This window comes from Microcaecilia unicolor, chromosome 1, assembly GCF_901765095.1.
Source record: "Microcaecilia unicolor chromosome 1, aMicUni1.1, whole genome shotgun sequence".
NCBI classification, from domain to species: domain Eukaryota; kingdom Metazoa; phylum Chordata; class Amphibia; order Gymnophiona; family Siphonopidae; genus Microcaecilia; species Microcaecilia unicolor.
The window spans coordinates 247,646,539-247,668,771 of NC_044031.1; the positions used below are offsets into that span (position 1 = coordinate 247,646,539).

At 43.0% G+C, this 22,233-nt stretch overlaps 1 protein-coding gene across 1 annotated transcript in view; it reads right to left on the reverse strand.

Moving 5' to 3' along the window:
* ADCY2 (adenylate cyclase 2) overlaps nt 1–22,233 on the reverse strand; it is an 812,163-nt gene that overhangs the window by 412,340 nt on the left and 377,590 nt on the right. Inside the window, exon 8 of the mRNA XM_030205406.1 lies at nt 10,731–10,889. Within this exon, the coding sequence (XP_030061266.1) occupies nt 10,731–10,889 (159 nt within the window). The remainder of the gene's footprint in view (nt 1–10,730; nt 10,890–22,233) is intronic.

Below are 22,233 nucleotides of genomic sequence, written 5' to 3' on the forward strand. Positions count from 1 at the left end.
TATTAAGGGGCCCTTTTACCACAGCTTAGAGCACGATAGCCACTAAGAAGCCCAATGATATAAAATGGGCTTGTTGACATTTAGTGCATGCTAAGCAAAAATTTGAAGCAAAAATCTCCATGCTGCAGGGCAGCAAAGGAAGGTAGGCAGGAAGGGTTTCTGTAGTAGTCAGTATTTTAGATTGTGTGTGTTGGTTTGTCACCTGCCTTGGATAAAGGCAGGCTATAAACAAACAAACATAAACATACTGCTCCCACCTCCCTCTGTAGCCTATTGGATGGAATGTCTGACCAATGGGCTAAAGGAGGAAAAGAGTATGTAGTTTTATAGCCTATTAGCCAGCTGTGTCTGACTGATGGGCTCCAAGGGGAGAAGGGACCTGCTGTAACCAAGGATAAGGTCACTTCCTGCCTACAGCTGCCAATGGGGAGGTAAATAGTAACAGACAGACACTGAAAGAAGACGGAGGGGCTCATTTTCAAAAGAGAAAAATGCCCTAACAGTGGCATAAAACTGCATTTAGACATCTTTCTCACAAAAACGTCAAAATTGTTTTTTTCAAAACCAATTTTTAGATATTTTTCTATGAAGTCCATCAGAAGTGAGTTCAAATCACAAGGGGCATGTTAAGGTTGGGATCTGGGTGTTTCCAATGCTTGGATGTTTTTCTACCATATGGGAACAAAACAAAAACATCCAGAGCTATAAACTGGACGTTTTGGTCTAGACCTTTTATCAAATAAGCCACAAAAATGTGCCCTAAATGACCAGATAGCCACTGGAGGGCATCAGTGATGATCCCCCCTTACTCCCCTTATGGTCACTAATCCCCTCCCACCCCCAAAAGATGTGATTAAAAACATTACTTACCAGCCTCTATGCCAGCCTCAGATGTTAAACTCTGGTCCACTACAGCAGCTTGCAGGTCCCTGGAGTAGTCTAGTGGTGGGTGCAGTGCACTGCAGACAGGTGGACCCAGACCCATAGCTCTCCCTACCTGTTACACTTGTGGTGGAAACTGTGAGCTCTCCAAAACTTGCCAGAAACCCACTGTACCCACATGTAGGTGCCCCTTTCACCCATAAGTGCTATTGTAGTGGTATACATTTGGGGGTAATGGGTTTTGGGTGGCTGAGGGGCTCAGCAGACAACATAAGGGAGCAATGCTGAGATGTGTACCTAAGAGCATATATTTGCAGTCCACTGCAGTGTCCCCTAGGGTGCCCCATTGCTCTCCTGGGATGTCTGTGTGGCCAGTCTACTAAGAATGCTGGCTCCTTCTACATCCCAATGGTTTGATTTTGTACGTTTTTCACTTGAATGCTATTTTTTCTAAAATGGACCAAATTGTTAAACACACAGAGCACAAAAAACATCTAGCAAATAACTGTTTTAAAAAACAAGAATAGATGTTTTTCTGTTTTGAAAATAGCTATATTCTCCACTTGAATTTTGGACGTTTTTAGCAAAATGTCCAAAGTTGGACTTAGAAGTCATATCAAAAATGCCCCTCTGAGTCACATAACTTTATTGGCATGACATGCTGCCACAATAATTATGTTTAGCAATTAAGATAAAAAGGACAAAGAATTACTGGGAGAGGAATAGAAGGGTTATAATGGAGTGAATGGGTTTGAAAGGGGTTACTGGTTGTAAGAGAGAAGTACATAAGTACATAAGTATTGCCATACTGGGAAAGACCAAAGGTCTATCAAGTCCAGCATCCTGTTTCCAACAATGGGCAATCCAGGTCACAAATACCCAGCAAGATCCCAAAAATGTACAAAACATTTTATACTGCTTATCCCAGAAGTGGATTTTCCCCAAGTCCATTTAATAACGGTCTATGGACTTTTCCTTTAGGAAGCCGTCCAAACCTTTTTTAAACTCCACTAAGCTAACCGCCTTTACCACATTCTCTGGCAACGAATTCCAGAGTTTAATTACACGTTGAGAGAAGAAACATTTTCTCCGATTCGTTTTAAATTTACTACACTGTAGCTTCATCGCCCCCTAGTCCTAGTATTTTTGAAAAGCGTGAACAGACGCTTCACATCTACCCGTTCAACTCCACTCATTATTTTATAGACTTCTATCATATCTCCCCTCAGCCGCCTTTTCTCCAAGCTGAAGAGCCCTAGCCGCTTTAGCCTTTCCTCATAGGGAAGACGTCCCATCCCCTTTATCATTTTCGTTGCCCTTCTCTGCACCTTTTCTAATTCCACTATATTTTTTTTGAGATGCAGCGACCAGAATTGAACACAATATTCGAGGTGCGGTCGCACCATGGAGCGATACAAAGGCATTATAACATCCTCATTTTTGTTTTCCATTCCTTTCCTAATAATACCTAACATTCTATTTGCTTTTTTAGCTGCAGCAGCACACTGAGCAGAAGGTTTCAACGTATTATTTATTTATTTGTTACATTTGTACACCGCATTTTCCCACCTATTTGCAGGTTCAATGTGGCTTACATAGTACCATAAAGGTGTTCGCCAGTCGGTTGATAACAAATACAGGTTATATTGTGGTTGAAATGAGGTAGGTGTGTATCAGGCACCATGAGGATGGTAGGGATGAAGATTGTATATTGTCCAGTATGATCATTGGTTATGTTGTGTGGGTGTGGGGATTTACGATGACACCTAGATCCCTTTCTTGGTCCGTGACTCCTAACGTGGAACCTTGCATAACGTAGCTATAATTTGGGTTCCTGTTTCCCACATGCATCACTTTGCACTTGCTCACGTTAAACGTCATCTGCCATTTAGACTCCCAGTCTCCCAGTCTCGTAAGGTCCTCTTGTAATTTTTCACAATCCTCCCACGATTTAACGACTTTAAATAACTTTGTGTCATCAGCAAATTTAATTACCTCACTAGTTACAACCATCTCTAGGTTATTTATAAATATGTTAAAAAGCAGCAGTCCCAGCAGAGCCCTGGGGAACCCCTCTAACTACCCTTCTCCTTTGAGAATACTGACCATTTAACCCTACTCTCTGTTTTCTATCTTTTAACCAGTTTTTAATCCACAATAGAACACTACCTCCTATCCCATGACTCTCCAATTTCCTCTGGAGTCTTTCATGAGGTACGTTGTCAAACGCCTTCTGAAAATCCAGATACACAATATTAACCGGCTCCTCTTTATCCACGTTTGTTCACCCCAAGAAATGTAGTAGATTGGTGAGGCAAGATTTCTCTTCACTAAATCCATGTTGACTTTGTCTCATTAATCCATGCTTTTGAATATGCTTTGTAATTTTGTTCTTAATAATAGTCTCTACCATTTTGCCCAGCACCGGCGTCAGACTCACCGGTCTATAATTTCCTGGATCTCCTCTGGAACCTTTTTTAAAAATCAGTGTTACATTGGCCACCCTCCAATCTTCCGGTACCATGCTCGATTTTAAGGATAAATTACATATTTCTAACAATAGCTCCGCAAGCTCATTTTTCAGTTCTATCAATACTCTGGGATGAAAACCATCCGGTCCAGGAGATTTGCTACTCTTCAGTTTGTAGAACTGTCCCATTACATCCTCTAGGTTTACAGAGAATTGATTAAGTTTCTCTGACTTGTCAGCTTCAAATACCATTTCCGGCACTGGTATGCCACCCAAATCTTCCTCGGTGACGACCGAAGCAAAGAATTTATTAAGTCTCTCCGCTACGGCTTTGTCTTCCCTGATCGCCCCTTTTACTCCTCAGTCATCTAGCGGTCCAACCGATTCTTTTGCCGGCTTCCTGCTTTTAATATATCTAAAAGAAATTTTACTATGTGTTTTTGCCTCCAACGCAATCTTTTTTCAAAGTCCCTCTTAGCTTTCCTTATCAGCCCTTTGCATTTGACTTGACATTCCTTATGCCGTTTCTTATTATTTTCAATCGGTTCCTTCTTCCATTTTCTGAAGGATTTTCTTTTAGCTCTAATAGCTTCCTTCACCTCACTATTTAACCACGCCGGCTGTTGTTTGGTCTTCTGTACTCCTTTTTTTAATACACAGAATATATTTGGCCTGGGCTTCCAGGATGGTGTTTTTGAACAGCATCCACGCCTGATGTAAATTTTTGACCCTCGCAGTCACTCCTCTAAGTTTTCTTTTCACCGTTCTTCTCATTTTATCATAGTCTCAATAGTAAGTGATTATTTTTCTTTTTTTTTGTTTGACTGCATTAAAGAATAATTGGATCAAGAGTTTTGAGTCTTCACTGATGATGTTAATACTGGTTTAGCTCTATATCAAACTTTGTGATGCAACATTATGATGCAACATTGGGATCTCGCCAAGTTCTTGGACTTGGATTGGCCACTGTTGAAAACAGGATACTGGGCTTGATAGACCTTTGGTTTGTCCCAGTATTAGTAAGTAAGTGAGTGACAGCAGATAAAGACCTGTATGGTTGATCCAGTCTGCCCAACTGCAATGCCTATGTTCTTATGTTTATTTTAGAATCTGTTGCCTGGACTAACATCATCTTGTTTCTTATGGAGGTGTGGTCTTCATAACTCTACACAGTACTCCAAATCAGGTCTGACCAGAGTCATACAGAGGCATTATCACCTTCTTTTTTTCCTGCTGGCTATTCCTCTTCCTATGTACCCAAGCATCCTTCTAGCTTGTGCCATCACCTTTTCTATATGTTTAGCTACATTAACCCCTCTGTTTACAAATCCACGTTAGCAGCTGCTGCGCGGCATTGCCAACACAGCCCATTCAAAAACCTCTTTGTTAAGTGCTGGGGGTATTCCAAAGCAATTAATACAAAGTTTATTGCCATGTGTTAAATGCATGATATGGTTAGATACATCTCTTGAAGTGATGTTAACCGCTCCACATTATCTACCACTTTAACTTTTAAAATGTGGCAACAAGCTCTGTATTAACTATAGGGTGTAATTTCTACCAATTCCACCTCCCCTTCCCATGGCATTTTCCATGTTAGCTGTTTGAAACTGCACGTGGTATGTGCTAACTGTTAACATGATCTGCTATTAGTGTTTATAAGAAGATTGGTCATATATGTTTTTTTGTTGCTGGACCTACCATCTGTAAGAGACTTCCTTTAGAATTATGACGACTGACATCTCAATAGTTTTCTACAGCTGAAAAGTCCAATGAAGTATGATCTACAGCTAGCAAGATCTTTATGTCATTATTTATTTTATTTTTTTTTAAATTTCTAACCCACTTACAACCTAAGCAGCTACTATATAAACATAATATTAAAAACTAATACACAAACATCAGACAGAAAGCACTGCCATACACATTCCCATCACAGTGTTGCCATATACTCGCTTCATTAATACAATCCTTCTCAAGCAAAAAATGTAAGCTACAATTTAATGATTGTATTAATGTCACTACTGGAGTAATAAAACTTAAACAGAGTTGGAGCTAATAAAGAACCTTGAGGGATGCCTGAATATATTAGGTGTACAACTGAGAACAGATCCTGAGAGAACATAAAAGGTACTTGTTCCGAATATGATTGAAATCACTCTAACATTTTCCCTGACATTCCTAGCTCCTGAAGACAAAGGAAAAGGAGAGCATGGACCAGTGGATCAAAAACCAAGGAAAGATCTAGTGAAACTAGAAGCCAAATACATGGCAAGTTTACTAATCAGAAAGGCAAATTTGTGATACATGCAGGCTTATTTTTGAAAGAGAAGGGCGCCTATCTTTACACACAAATTGGGAGATGGGCGTCCTTCTCTCAGGGTCGCCCAAATCGGCATAATTGAAAGCCGATTTTGGGCGCCCTGAACTGTTTTCTGTCATGGGGATGACCAAAGTTCCCGGGGGCGTGTTGGAAGCATAGTGAAGGCGGGACTGGGGCGTGCTTTACAAATGGGCGTCCTTGGCCGATAATGGAAAAAAGAAGGGCGTCCTTGACGAGCACTTGGCCGACTTTAATTGGTCCATTTTTTCTTGTGATCAAGCCTCTAAAAAGGTGCCTCAACTGACCAGATGACCACCGGAGGGAATCGGGATGACCTCCCCTTACTTCCCCAGTGGTCACCCACCCTAAAAAAAACTTAAAATATTTTTTGCCAGCCTCCATGCCAGCCTCAAATGTCATACCCAGCTCCCTGACAGCAGTATGCAGGTCCCTGGAGCAGTTTTAGTGGGTGCAGTGCACTTCAGGCAGGTGGACCCAGGCCCATCCCCCCCTACCTGTTACAATTGTGGTGGTAAATGTGAGCTTCAAAACCCACCACAAACCCACTGTACCCACATGTAGTGCCCCCTTCACTTGTAAGGGCTATGGTAGTGTTGTATAGTTGTGGGGAGTGGGTTTTGGGGGGGGGGGTTGGGGGCTCAGCACCCAAGGTAAGGGAGCTATGTACCTAGGAGCAATTTCTGAAGTCCAATGGAGTGCCCCCTAGAGTGCCCAGTTGGTGTCCTTGCATGTGAGGGGGACCAGTGCACTACGAATGCTGGCTCCTCCCATGACCAAAGAGCTTGGATTTGGTCATTTCTGAGATGGGCGTCCTCGGTTTCCATTATCACCGAAAACCAGGGACGACCATCTCTAAGGACGACCATATCTAAAGTTGACCTAAATGTCAAGATTTGGGCATCCCCGACTGTATTATCGAAATGAAGGATGGACGCCCATCTTATGTTGATAATACGAGTTTACCCGCCCCTTCGTGGGGACGCCCTGCGAGGACACCCTCATGAAAACTTGGGCGCCCTGTTCGATTATGCCCCTCATGGTGCCTATTTTCTTGGGGAAGACAGGGACTGACAGAGGGGACTCCCAATTCTTCACCTGAACGTCTAGCAGGATCTTGTGAAGCAGGACCATCACAGCCTCTCTAGAAGGAAAATCAGAGTGCAGGACCTCAAACATCTCAGCCTTGGGCTTGTCCTCCATCTTTGAATTGGAATGGCAGCTGCCATTTCCTGATGCAAGCAGGGAAGGAAAGGCTCTCAGGTGCAGACTTCCTACTTTCCTCTGGAGAGGAGAGGTCAGATGGGATACCATAGGACCCCTCCTCTGAGAAGTACCTAGGGTCCTCATCAGACGCCCATGAACATTCCTCTTTGGTGTCAGCAAAAAACTCCTCATGGGAGGGCTGAGACCGAGTCTTTCTTGAGAGACAGGAAGCATGTCGTTGTGTGGAAGGGCATCAAAGTGTAGGCTCCACCCAATGGCGGCCCTACCATTAGGCCAACTGAGGCAGGGGCATCAGGCAGCACTCTCCAGGAGTGGCACTCTCCCCTTTCCTTCTCATCCTCCTTCCCCATGTTTACCTTATTTTTTTCTTTTCCTAAAGACAGCAGTGGCAGCGGAAGTGATTCCCATAGGCTGCCGGCACTGGTCTCTTCTCCCTACTGTGGCCCGCCTTGTGATGTAACTTCCTGTTTCCTCAGAGATGGGATGCAGTAAAGCAATGAGGCCGGTTCAGGCAGCACCGCAGCAGAGCAGCCTACAGGAATTGCTGCCGCTGCTGAACTTTGGAAAAAAATAATAAGGTAAATGCAGAGAAGAGTGTTGAGGAGGGATGGGGGAGATGCCAGACCAGGCATGGGTGCAGGGGACATGGGCAGGGCCAGCATCTCATCTGTGCCTTGAGTGGCAGATTGCCTTGAGCCGCCCATGGCACCCCCCTCAACTCTGGTGAAGGTTCCTTCATCAACATCGAGGGGGTACCAGCACAGGGGGCTGTCAACACCAGAAGTGCACATGGCACCGGCGTCGGAGACCTCACTGTAGGCTGAGGACCTTGCAGGGCAGCAAGGAGAGGCATAGCTGGTACAAGCACCCCAGATGCCAATGCACTCTGTTGGATAAGCCCCATCAAGTGCTCACGGAGCATGGCCCAGATGCGCTTATCAAGGGATGACATCGGGAAAGGCCGGGGTGTTGGCTCAGAGGCAGACTGCTGAACTGTTGGTGCAGACGTCGGGTCCTAGCTGCCTGGAGACCCTCGTGTTGGCACATTCTTAATGGAGGGAGAGTGCTCCTCCTGGTGCTAACTCTTCTTGTGGACCGGAACCCTTGGTGCCCCAGAGCGCTTGGCACCAATTATCGAGGGGGATCAATGCTTGTACTTCTTGGACTTTGCCCGATGTTGAGCATAGATACTCCTCGATGCTGGCAAGGATGACATCAAATCCCCATACGTCCTTGGTTTGGGGTCCAATGTTAATCAGTCCCGGGGGCCCTGCACAGCGTCTAGCATTGAGGCAGGTGGAGTCCTGCTCAATGTGTGCCCACTCCCAGTGTTAGACATGGGTCTTGCAACCATAGGGACCGATACACCCTGTGCCATTGCAAGTGCCAATGCCAATGTTTATTTATTTATTTGGATCTTTTTTTTCTCACACCTTTTTTAGTAGTAGCTCAAGGTGAGTTGATGCCGATGTTGATGATTTAGACCGGGCTCTAAAAATGTTCTCTCTTTGAGCCTCTCTGGACAGCCAGACTCTTTTCTGCATTTGCAGGCAAAGAACACAGCTGGCAGGGCTATGTTCTGGCCCCAGACACTGAAGACTCAAAGAATGGGTTTCTTTGCCAGAGAACGCTTGAAGCCACTAGGGACCTTCGATGACATGGAAGGAAAAACAGCCATGGCCAAAACAAACGTCTTGATGGTGACTTCAAAAAGGGGAAAGCACCAGAAAGAGACAGGGAAAAATTCCCGACTGAAGCTCAGGCCTTAGATGGCCTAAAGAGTGTGAAAAAAATGAAGGAAACATAAAATTGGGGAAAAATGTAACTAAGGTAGAATAAAACCCATAAGGGAGAAAACTAAAAGAAGCAGGATAAAAATCCCGCAGGGAAGGCAGAAAAAAAAATTGCTCAAAAATGTTTTCACACACCAGACATTATGAGTAGCCATGGACAGCATGTTCTCTCCTCACAGTGAATGAGAGGAGACTGCTGGTCCCATGCTTTCACAGCACGCGGGAAGGCACTCACACATGAGCAGTGGGAACGCTAGTGTGTGGCTCTTAAAGTTATATACACTGTTAAAGCATTCTACACTGGTTGACGTGGATGATGTCACCCACATGTGAGTATTAACTGACCTGCTTGACCTCAGAGAAATATTTATTCATGAAAGAGTGTTTGATTTATGGAAAAGACTCCCAATCTAGCCAGTTGTGGCAAAAATAGAAACAGAATTCAAGAAGGCATGGAATATGTACAGAGGCTTCTTAGTTGTGAAAAACTGATGGTAAGGCTTGAGCCAAAGTAGGATTTTTCCTATTGCAGTAGAAATAGAAAGTAAGATAGGCTTTAAGGTCTTTTATTCAAGATCATATTCTGTTTCTGCATCTCAGTTTTCTTGTGGTAATACTTTCCTTACCTGCGGTTTGGAGGGAACTTTTTAGCCATTGTACTTTTCTAAATTAGGAGAAATATAAACAGTATTATTTGAAGGGGGGAATAGTTGGGGTGAGGGGATCAGAGTGTGAGGTAGATAGTTGGGTATGGAGATTGGTGGGGTTGAGATTTGTGGGGGTAATTTTGAGGTTGCTGTTTTAATAGAGGAGGAGGGTGTGGAGGATAGGGAAGTAGTTGAGGAAGTAGTAGATAGAGGTGGGGTAGGTAAGAGAGGAGTAGAAGATAGCTCAGTGTATGTAGATAGGGGCATGGTGGATAGGTGGTAAGATGTGGGGTAGGTAGGAAAGCTAGGGGAGTAGTGCAAGTTGTTAGGGGATGTGTGGAGTATGTATGTGACCAGGAGAGTGGAGAATAGGTGGAGGCAGTTTAAAAGGAGCAATTCCCTAAATGCTATGTTTCACTGTGTCTAGGTTTCTATTGGATCAAATATATATATTTTATATCACATTCATTGTTAGTTTAATATTAACATGTAACATAGTAACACAGTAGATGATGGCAGATAAAGACCCATACTGTGCATCCAGTCTGCCCAACAAGATACACTCATAGTATAAGGTATGATGTGATACTCCATACATATACTTGATGTTGATTTGTGTTTGTCATTTTCAGGGTACAGACTGTGGAAGTCTGCCCAGCACTGGCCTTGTTCTCCAGTTACTGAAGCTTAATCTGTCTAGTCACGATCAGGGCACAGGCTGTAGAAGTCTGCACAGCACTGGCTTCGCTTCACAATTACTATTGTTGCCATCTAATCACTGCTAAGCTTGTTTGGTTCCACAGCTTCTATAGAGGATGCCTTTGTTTATATCCCACAGATTTTTGAATTATGTTACCATTTTTATCCCCACCACCTCCTGTGGGAGAATAGTCCATGTATGTACCACCTTCTCTATGAAAAAGTACTTCCTGATATTATTCCTGATTCTTCCCCCCCCCCCCCCCCCCACATGAATTGATAATGAGTGTGACTGTTGGGCATACTGGAGGGACCGTTCAGGTCTTTATCTGCTGCCATCTACTATGTTACATTACTATATTACTATTCTGCAGAAGTAGACCTTCTTCTCCCATAAAAATGCACTTGGCTATTTTTGGGAGGAGCTTATTTCTCTGGAGCCCCTAGTCCAATCTTGCCAAATTTGGAAGCATCTTTTCACTGATTTTTCTCCGATGCCAAATTTCATCCAGTTTTGTTAAATTAAAATTTTCAGAGTTATTTTGCCTTCAGACACACAGAATATTTTAACCCCTCATGGGTTGGAAAGAATAGGAAATAAACTAGAAAATATACTATATTCATGTACTTTTTCAAAATTGTTTAGGGAGTTGAAATCAATGTTTTCTCACCCTGGGACTCCTCCAGCTTCCATGTGATTTGCTAATGTAACATCATGTGACCATACATCATATTGCCATTTTTGAAGACCAATAACTCCACAAAGGACATTACCAGAATGCACTCCTACACGCATATTAATGTCGACTCCAGTTGCATCTCTAACTTTCCTAGAATGAAGAATAAATGAATTAAAGATGGATTAAAAGCATGATCATTTTGTTGAAGGCATGACTAACAAAAGAAAGAAAAAAATAACCCCTCTTCATTCACTATTAGCTTAATGGATTAACGTCTTTACTGAACTGATATGAAATGGCTGCTGTGTTGGATACTTGGTAATTTATGACAAAAGATCAGTAAACCAATTGAAGGTGATATTTTCTAACAGGAATAACGTAATATATTTTTACTTCCTTTAGAGAGCTTGCTCCCCTCATTAGACCACTGAAGATAAGGAATATTACCTGAATAAACAAGATGTTGAAGGCTGATTTTAGCAGTGATGCTTGTTCATTTTACTAGATTATGGACAAAGGGGAGAGGAGCAGGAACAGTAGTTGTCATACCAATCTCATAGTACACTTCTAACCACACTGTCCCTCTTTCAGAGTAACAGTTTGTTTAAAAGGTAGTAACACCAGCATTGTTTCAAACCCTTCCCAAAAAATGCTGTATGCTTTATCATTCACAGTAGTGTTTTACTCAGTCTAAGGAGGGACACTTATGTGGTACACTGAACATTAGGTGGCAACATGAACATCAGGCCACCCAAACGCAAGGAATGCATTCAGTGGTATTCTATAATGGCAAAAGAGGCGCATATCATGAGCATGACCTATAGAATATGTCCTGTGTGCTTGGTTGCTGGTTCCACTTTGTGCATGGCCACTCTGTGCCCCACACCTGACTCCTTCCATGGCCATGTGCAGAGTGAAACCAGAAACTAAGCACACAGGACATATTCTATATTGGGCATGTAGATGTCATATAAAAAAATGGCAAATGTACACTTCCTATAAATAGCGACTAAATGGCGGAGATGTCTCTTTTGACCTGGAGCATTGTTTAGCGTGTTGTGCTGCTGGTTGGTATCTTAGTGCATGGTCTTTGTTCCTCTAAAACTCCCACTCTGCTCCATTTTGCTACTTTCTACGAAACAACCTTTCCAACCCTTTAAACATTCCCCTTCACTTCAAAAATACTCTATAGGAGGTCTTAGGGGGGCCCCTAATGTTTAGTTTGGTTTATTTCCATTTGATATGCTGTTAAAAGGACATGCTGACAAAGTGCTGTACAATAACAATAAAATGGTTAAAATACAGAGAAAGAAAAGTATGAAAATAAGAGGAAAGAATAAGAAAATGTGATTCCAATTACAATCTTTTTTAAATTGTTTAAATAAAAACAGTAGTTATACGTGTGCCTCACCAGTCTGTTGCTCATTAATTTGTCTAATTTATTTATTTATATCACTTGATATACTGCAATAGATCCCTGAAGTAAGTATGCAGTTCAGAATTTCTATTACAGGTACTTTGCACTGTCCCTAATGAGCTCACAATCTAAGTGATATGGAGGGGCATTTTCGAAAGAAACGTCCAATTTGCGATTTGGATGTCTTTGCAAAATGTCCAAATCCAGGGGCAGGGAAACCCATATTTTTGAAAAAAATGGACGTCCAATTTTCGTTTCAAAAATACTGTCAGAGATGTTCAAATCCTTAAATTTGGATGTCCCTAGATTTGGACGTCCTTGGATCTGGATGTTTCTGACTTTCAGCGATTTTTGAAACCAAAGACGTCCACGTCAAAAACATCCAAATGCAAGCCATTTGGATGTGGGAGGAGCCAACATTTGTAGTACACTGGTCCACCTGACATGCCAGGACACCAACTGGGCATCCTAGTGGACTTCATAAAATGCTCCCAGGAACATAGCTCCCTTACTTTGTTTGCTGAGCCCCCCAAAATCCACTACCTACAACTGTACACCACTACCATAGCCCTTACAGGTGAAGGGGGGCACCTATATATGGGTACAGTGGGTTTGTGGTGGGTTTTGGAGAGCTGTTTCCTCCACAAATGTAACAGGTAGGGAGAGTATGGGCCTGGGTCCGCTTGCCTGAAGTGCACTGCACCCACTAAAACTGCTCCAGGAACCTGCATACTGCTGTCAGGGAGCTGGGTATGACATTGGAGGCTGGCACAGAGGCTGGCAAACAATATTTTTAAAGGTTTTTTTTTAGAGTGGGAGGGGGTTAGTGACCACTGGGGGAGTAAGGGGAGGTCATCCTCGATTCCCTCCGGTGGTCATCTGGTCAGTTCGGGCACCTTTTTGAGGCTTGGTCACAAGAAAAAATGGACCAAGTAAAGTTGCCCAAGTGCTCATCAAGGACGCCCTTCTTTTTTCCATTATCAGCCAAGGACGCCCATGTGTTAAGCACACCCCAGTCCCGCCTTTGCTATGCTTCTGACACGCCCCTGGGAACTTTGGTCGTCCCCGCGACGGAAAGCAGTTGGGGATGCCCAAAATCAGCTTTTGATTATACGATTTGGGCGCTCCTGGGAGAAGGACGCCCATCTCCCAATTTATGTCAAAAGATGGGTGCCCTTCTCTTTTGAAAATAAGCCTGCTAGTGTTTGACAAGAGGTTTGAAACACTGGAGGACAGAGTAGAAGAGTCAATAGCCTGAAGATTCCTAAATGTATTGGTGGATGGGATTTGGGGGGGGGGTGTTTAAGTGTGAAAGTTATCAAATGATGGTTAGAGAAGGGAAGAGCAGAGGTGTAGAAACTGGAGCATCAGCAGTTGAAGAAGATACGATCAAGGCAATGGCCATTCTGGTGAGTAGGGGTAGTGGAGCACAGTTGAAGTTTGAAAGAGGATGTTAAAGCGAGAAACTGAGAGGCATAAAAGTCAGAGGGATCATTAGCATGAATGTTAAAATCCACAAGAATGAGGGAAGGAGATGAAGGTTCAAGAAAGAAGGAAAGCCAGGAATCAAAGTCAGTGAGATAGGAAGAAAGGAACTTATCATGGAATTGATAAGTGACAGATACTTAGAGAGGTAGATGGATGGAGTGGACTTCAAAGGAAGAAAAGCAGTGAAAATGAGGAGGAAGAAGAGGCTGAAATCTACAAGAGGGTGAGAGTAGAAGCCCAAAACCACCTCTGCGGCCAACCAGGTGAAGAGTAAGGGAAAAATGGTAACCTCCATGACACAGGGCCACAGCAGAAGCACAGTCTTCATGGCAAAGCAGTCTCAGTTAGGGCAAGCAGATGGAGAGTACGAGAGATAAAGAGGTAATGAATGTAGGAAAGTTTATTATAAAGATGGCATTTCATAGTGCACATGAGAAAGGGAGAGAAGGAGAGAGGAGAAGAACAGAAATTAGATTGGAGATATCATTGTGTGACCTGAAGGAATAGGATGAGAGCTGATGTGGAGGACCAGGATAGAGATTGATATCCCCAGTGGAGAGCAGGAGAAGGAGCAAGAGAGTATGGAGAAGAGGAGAGGCATGAGGATAGTGACGAAAATGAGATACACTCAAACAGAATGGAGATTGTTGAATGAATGGAAGGAAGTATTGCAGGTTGAGAGCTGAGAAGATGGGAGAAGATAAAAGGGATGGTGAGATGATGAAAGCAGAATGTGGGCAATGTGCTCCTGCAGTAGACAGTGGTTTCAGAAGAAAAAAGAGATTGGGAAGGGAAAGTGTCAAGAAGAGGAACTGTACTGGAGCCTAAGAAATAGGAAAGAGAAAGTATAAAAAGATAAGAGAAGATGTTTCGCGTGGGCTCCTGGAGCAAAGGCCCCGGAAGGATCGGGGTGGACCTGGGAGTCACCCTGGACTAGGCTGTGAGGATATGCAGATGGGCTGCAAGTCCTCCACAGCACCTGGAAGGCAGCTGGTGGATGCGCTGGGCACCTGGACTGAAGGCCTTGGAAGGATCAGGGTGGACCTGGGAGTCACCCCAGACTAGGCTGTGAGCATATGCAGATGGGCTACAAGTCCTCTACAGCACCTGGAAGACAGCAGGAGGAAGATCTGGACACCTGGAGTGAAGGCCCTGGAGGATCAGGGTGGACCTGGGAGTCACCCCAGACTAGGCTGTTAGGATATGCAGATGGGCTGCAAGTCCTCCACAGCACCCGGAAGGCAGCAGGAGGAAGTTTTTGCTGTGAACGTTTTAATTATATATACCATTGTGTTCCCTGCCTTGGATAAAAGCAGGCTATAAATAATAAACATAAACATAAGAGCAAGTTGCTCTATAGCCAATCGCTTTAGGTCTCTAAAACAGAAAAACTGATGTTTAATTTGCTGTGTAATTTGATCAACAGAGTAAACTGAAGGAAAAAAAAATATTTATTGGGATTTATTAACCGCCTTTACGAAGAGATTCACCCAAGGAGGTGTACAGTAGGAACTGTTTAACATCAAACTTATAATTTTGTTAACTGCATAACAATAGTAAAATGAACAAGTATAAACAAATGCAATGAAATAGGACAACTTGAAAACAGCAAATTGAAACCTAATAATAAGACTACTATGAAACAGGATAACAAATATACACATTTAACAGCACTGAAATTCAAATAACAGAGATATAATGATATAAGCATAATAGTGATGAAATATCTAATAAGCACACAATTAGAACATTCAAATAACATTGCTATGATACTAATGCTTTTCTACAATACAGCTTACCATATAGCTGAGGGGCCAAATGCAGATGTATAGATGGGGACAAGATGTGTGGTACAGAGTCAGTTGGGATAAATAAATGGGTGGCGAAACTAAAGGCAAGTTCTTTGTACAGTTAATCAAGATATAAGGAACTGGTCTAAGTTACAGTGTGTGTAGCAAACTAGTCCAGATGCAGAATGAGTGTATAGTCACTTACCCTATATATTAAAGGCTTGGGACAACAGCCAGGCTTTCACCTGCTTCCTGAAGTAGAGGTAGTCTTCAGTTATACGTAGCCCCTCTGGGAGTAAATTCCAGAGCGTGGGAGCTACTCTTGAGAAGTACACTTCTTTTTTCCAGTTCAAAAAGGATACATACGATTGATTGAACGATTGAGTGATTGTATGTCTGATGTACTGAAATGGATGGGTTTGAATAGATTAGTTTTAAATTTTGGTAAAATAGAATTGATGTTTGTAGGCAAAGATGCAGCTCTTCTACAATGTCGGTCTGTGAATTTAGGTGATTCTGTGTTACCAGTACAGGAATGTATGCGCTTGTTGGGTATTATTTTGGATCCTTTATTGTCCATGAAGAATCAAGTATTGCAGGTGGTAAAGTCAGCTTTATTTCAGATTCATTTGTTAAAAAAGTCACGGCCTATGTTGCCACAGTGTGATTTTCGATCTGTGGTACAAAGTTTAGTGATAATATGTATCGATTTCTGCAATACGTTATATTGGGGGGTTGTCAAAATTAAAGATACAAACACTGCAGGTGATGAGGGGACAAATAGTGATGATCTTTGAGAGGGTCTTAGAAGTCTCAAAGGTGTGTAGAGGGCTAATTTATTCTTTAAGTGCTCTGGCCCATTTTGCCTGAGAGCCTTTAAAATCAAACACAGAGTTTTAAATTTAGCCCTGCAAGGTACTGGTAGCCAGTGTAGTTTTTGCAGGAAGGGTGTGATGTGGTCACGCCACTTACAGCCTTCTATCAGTTGTCCTCCAGCATTCTGAATTAGTTGGAGCTGATACAAACTCATTTTGGTTTGGGCACTTTACAGGGCACTACATAGTCTAGTTGTGATGTTATCATGTCATGGACCACTGTGGTCAGACTCATCTTTCCAATATATGGAGAAAGATTTTGTAGCTGCCATAGGTGATAGAGACAATTTGAAAAGGTTGTTTGAATTTGAGGTTTCAGAGTGAGTGATGAGTCTAGCAGTATCCCAAGTCTCCTGACCTGTGATTTTAGGGGGAGTTCATATTTCCCAAAAGGTATTTTGAAGTCAGGCATTTGTCCACTTGTGTTAGGTATTCAAAGAATCTCTGTTTTGCTTGGGTTCAGGCACAGTTTGTTGTTGTTTGCCCATTCCTGAGTTGCGGTTAGGCAGGGAGACAGTTTACTCAGAGCTGTGGGTAGATCCAGTTCAATGGGCATGAGCAGTTGCACATCATCAGCACAGATGTAGAATTTTGTGTCCATCAACCAAAGCAGCTCAGCCAGAGGCTTGAGGTAGATATTAAATATAATGGGAGACAGTATGAATCCCTGTGGCACTCCACAGTTTAGTGCCCAAGGTAATTAATTCATTGTATTTATATACCACTTAGACCTAAGCAGTTTACAGGTACTGTGTCTGTCCCTATTGGGCTCACAATCTAGTTAATACATTATGCTACTGTACCTGAGGCAGCAGAGTGTTAAATGACTTGCCCTGGGTCCCACAGAGCTGCAGAGAATTGAACCTGGTTCCCCAGGATCTCAACCCACTGCCAACCATCAGGCAGCAGTGGGAATTGAACCCCGGGTCCACAACCCACTACATTAACCATTAGACCACTCCTCCACTCTGATCTGCTCTTGCTGAACAGAACTGATTGTTGTCTGTCTGTCTGACAAATAGGATTTCAACCATGTAAGTACTATGCCACTGATAACTGTTTCTGCAAGTCTTGAAAGCAAGATATTATGATCCATAGTGTCGAAGGCGGCTCAGAAATCCAAAAAAATTTTAATATTCAGGCAGATCCCCTGTCATGATTTCTGTGCAGATAATCAAGAAGGGGCACAAGAACTGTCTCTGTTCTATACGCAGATTGACATGGGTCTTGCCAATTACTTTCAATTAGCCAGTCGTTGAGTTGAATGCAGACTGTCTTTTCTATAAGCTTTGTAGAAAAGAAATGTTAGAGACTGGTTGGTAGTTTTCGAGCTTGTCCTGGTCGATTGAGCTCTTTTTCAGTAGGGGGCACACCACAGTTCTTTTTAGTGCTGTTGGTAGCTGCCCTTCCACAGGAGAGGTGTTAATGATTTTTGTGGCCCCTTCAATGAGGCCTATGCTCGCTCATTGTACTATCTTTGCTGGGCAGAGATCATGAGGGCAGGTTGTAGGCCATAGGCATTCAGGATTTTTCAATAACTTCCTCTGTGACCTGATTGAGTGAGTCCCAGATGGATGTGCATGGTGAGGAAGAAGGAGTGTTCTATTCATTAGCAGGTGGGAGCTTTGATGGTACTATCTGTAGGTTTTGATGGAGACCTTTAATTTTGTTGGCAAAGTATGTGGCAAAATCATTGCTGGTTAGTTGTGACTGGCAAGGCTGGTTCTGTTTTGGGATTTGCAGTAGGATGTTTACTGTTTTAAATAGTTGCTTGGTTGAATTTGCAGCTTGTTCTATATGTGGAGAGAAATATTGTTTTGTGGCTTTTGTTAAAGCCTGGCAGTACATTTGCCATGTGTTTCTTACAGTTGAGCTTATCTATATCTAAGTGAGATTTTCGTCATTTTCTTTTCTGACACTGTCATCATTTTTCCATCCACATGGAGGTATGATAAGACCTCCAGGAAGTTATCAGCAGTCAGATTTCTTTTGTCTTGGATTTCCTTCCAAACTTTGATTGGGCCCATCTGTTTTATTTATTTATTTATTTGTTACTTATATCCCACATTTTCCCACACATGCAGGCGCAATGTGGCTTACAGAGAATTAAATAAGAGTACAATCTTAACAGCTTAGGCAAGCATAAAGAAATACACAGGAGGGAAGAAACTAACAAAGTGAACTAAGTAGGGAAGGGACAAGGGATGCTTTAATCAACATGGTAAATTGAGGGGTAAGTCTTAGCAAAGAGGAATGTCTTTAATAACTTCTTAAAAAGGGCATGGTCCACTTGGGTTTTAAGGTGACGAGGTAACGTGTTCCAGTATTTGGGACTCCAATAACGGAAAGACGAGGCGAAGATTTTCTTATACTTGACTCCCTTACAATTCGGAAAATGGAGATGGAGATATGACCGAGCAGCAGGGTTGGCATTTCTAGGCGGTCCTTATGTGGTCCTTAATAGAAAATTTGATTAGAAAATGATCAGTCCATGGTAGAGGTGCTATCTCAATGCCACCAGCCTTGTGTTCAAATATGTTGACCAATTTGCAGAATACCAAGTCTAGCATATGGTTGGAGATTTGATGACATGAATGAATCCTAGAGCTGCCATTGTATAAAGGAAGGCAGCAGTAGTGATGTCTGGAGTTTCAATGTGTAGGTTAAAGTCACACATTGTCAGCAACCTAGGGTAGCTCAGGGTTACTTCAGTCATCAGATGCAGCAGTTCTTGTACAGATGATGCATTGTTGCGAGGTGCTCTATAGACAACGAGCAGCCACACTGGTTCCTTATCTCCCAGCTGGATTAGAAGACATTCTGACTCAGACAGGTGGGGGATGGAAACTCTGTGCAGTTTGATTGTCTCTCAGATTAGGACTGCTACCCTACCTCCCTTGTCTTGGTTGGTGCAGGATAGTGAATCTTGTGGGGCATAGCTCAGCCAATGATACTCCTCTGTTTTCATCCAGCGAAGTCTCAGTTATTCCCAAGATGCCTAAGTGGTATTCACTGAAGACATCATGGATCATAGGAAATGTTTTGTTGGCTGATCTGGCATTTACTAGGCCCAAGTTCCCAAGTACTAGTCTGTTAGTTGCGGTTGTAGTTTTTGTTTTAGCGGTCACTTGATTGTTGTAGGCAGGTATTTGTGTGGGTATAGCTAGAAAAGAGTTTTCCCTGTTTAGTGTGTGTCCTTTAGGTGGATAGGGAAGTCTATTGTTTCTTGTTCCTCAAATTACTCAGATGTATGATGATCTTTGGTTTACCAGACCAAAACACATTCTTGTTTAAAGTACAGAGCCCTCTAGTTATTCAGTATAACAAAAAACCAGTATGTCTTTGGCAGCAATTAACAGTGAAGTGTTAATTACACAGATCATGATTGATGAGGGTCTGAGTCCCTTTGAAATAGGAAAGTTGAGATTCTCTAACAGATATGAGGTCAGTCAGGCATCAGTAGAACTGCTTATTCTATTTATATTTTGCACTTTTAAATCTTGAAACAAGGTAAAATAGTTTTTAAAGTCCAGTACCTAATATCTAACAGGCACTTCAGTTATGGTTTCATCATTTTGTAGTTCTGATCCTGATGTTGTTTAATGGTGCAATTGATGCAGATCACGAGAAGCTTGTGATCTGTCCATGGTAAAGCTAGGAATGAGAAATTATCCACCCCAGTAGATGAATGTGAAGATGACAACACAACATCCATTCTATGTTACTTTGAGGGGCATAATCGAACTCGAACGCCTATCTCCATGGGCGTCTATGTCCGAAAACGAGTATGTGAAGAGGCAGGACAGACCGTATTTTCGAAAAAATGGACGTTTTTCAGCTGGGCATTTGTTTTTTTTAGCGATAATGGAAACTAAAAACGTCCAGCTCAAAAACGTCCTAATCCGAGCCATTTGGTCGTGGGAGGGGCCACGATTCATAGTACACTCGCCCCCCTGACATGCCAGGACACCAACTGGGCACCCTAGAGGTCAGTGCGGTGGACTTCAGACAACGCTCCCACATGCATATCCCCCTTACCACGGGGGCTGAGCCCCCAACCCCCCTCCCCCAAAACCCACTACCCACAAATGTACAACACTACCATAGCTCTTAGGGGTGAAGGGGGCACCTACATGTGGGTACAGTGGGTTTTGGAGGCCTCCCATTTACCAGCACAAGTGTTACAGGTGGGGGGGGGGTGGGCCTGGGTCCACCTGGCTGAAGTGCACTGTGGTACCCACTAAAAGTGCTCCAGGGACCTACATATACGCAGGCCTCTAGGACTTGTTGCTGCCATATAACATTGGCACACCAGTTGACACCTGAAGACTAATCTCTCCGAAAACGTCCTTTATTGGAATAAGCACACTTACTCACAGTTAACTGCAGATCAGAGGTTGTGCCCCACTGGCAACGAGTCTCCCTGGTACTGAGATTAGCAGTAGGTCAGAGCTGGCAGAATGCTGTACAATGCCCTTTTTCAGCCACATTCAAGGTAAGAACTAAGTTCTGTAACGTGGCTGACACGTGAAAGGGATCTAAAACTGGCTTACAAAAATGGCCACTACCTCATGGACTACCGGAAACAAAACAGGGCACACTCTGACCCAGTAAGCAGGGGGAAAAGCACCATGGGAGTAGAGCCTACCAACTACCAACATCGTGAGCATTTGCCACAAGCTAGTGGAATCACGGAGCCCAATACCCTACACCCACCACAATGCATTGCTGATGTGACTCTGCAGTGCGCATAACAGAAAAGGTGTCACACTCACCCAAGAGCCACATCAGAACCAGGGAAAGGCTGTCACAGGATAGAACACATTCTGCTGTCATGGAGGTGGGTACAGCATTTGAGGCTGGCATAGAGGCTGGAAAAAAAGTTTTTAAAGTGGGGTTTTTTTTGGTGGGAGGGGGTTAGTGACCACTGTGGGAGTCCGGGGAGGTCATCCCCGATTCCCTCCAGTGGTCATCTGGTCAGTTGGGCCTCTTTTTTGGGACCTGTTCGTGAAAAAAGGGTCCAAAAAAGTGACCCAAAATCGCGGTAAAACGCCTTTTTTCGATTATCAGCTAAAGACGCCAATCTCTCCTCGGCCGATAACCACACCCCAGTTCTGCCTTCACCACGCCTACGGCACGCCCCCGTCAACTTTACCCATTTCCGCGATGGATTGCAGTTGGAAACATCCAAAATCGGCGTTCCATTATACCGATTTGGGCACCCATGGGAGAAAGATGCCCATCTCCCGATTTGGGTCGCAATATAGGCGTTTTTCTCTTTCGATTATAAGCAGGTCTGTAAACCTGTTGTATCATGTAAGCCGCATTGAACCTGCTAATGAGTGGGAAAGTGCGGGTATAAGTGTTACAAATAAATAAATAATAAATAACATCTAATGTGTGTACTCAATATGGGTATGATCTATAACATGTTGGGTTAAAGTCAAATCATTAATAAGGGAGAGAAAATCTGATGTCAGTGGTAAGCCAATAAGCACTCCAAAGCAGCAGAAAACACTTTGAGGTGATGATAAAAAGGAATTTTATTCAACAATGACAATCTCACAATATTATGAGATCATCAGTGGTAAGCCAATGTCATTCACATGTATATTTAAATCACCTAAAATAATTGACGTGCTGGAATAGTTTGTGGACCATTTAAAATATTCTGAATCTTGGGAGGAGGAAAATAGAGTATTTTACAGGGGAACATAGTTTAAAGAATAAACCTTCAATAATAGGATGCTGTATCAAATCTTGAGTTTGGAGAGCAGAGTCTGAATAAATAATAGCTAAGTCTCCACCTTTTTCCCAATCCAGTTTTTAAAGATAAATTTAAAACTAGAAGTGGCGCGATTCAGGTATGAGAGGTTGGTGTCAGACAGACAGGTTTCTGTAAGACAGAGAATATCTAATTGTTG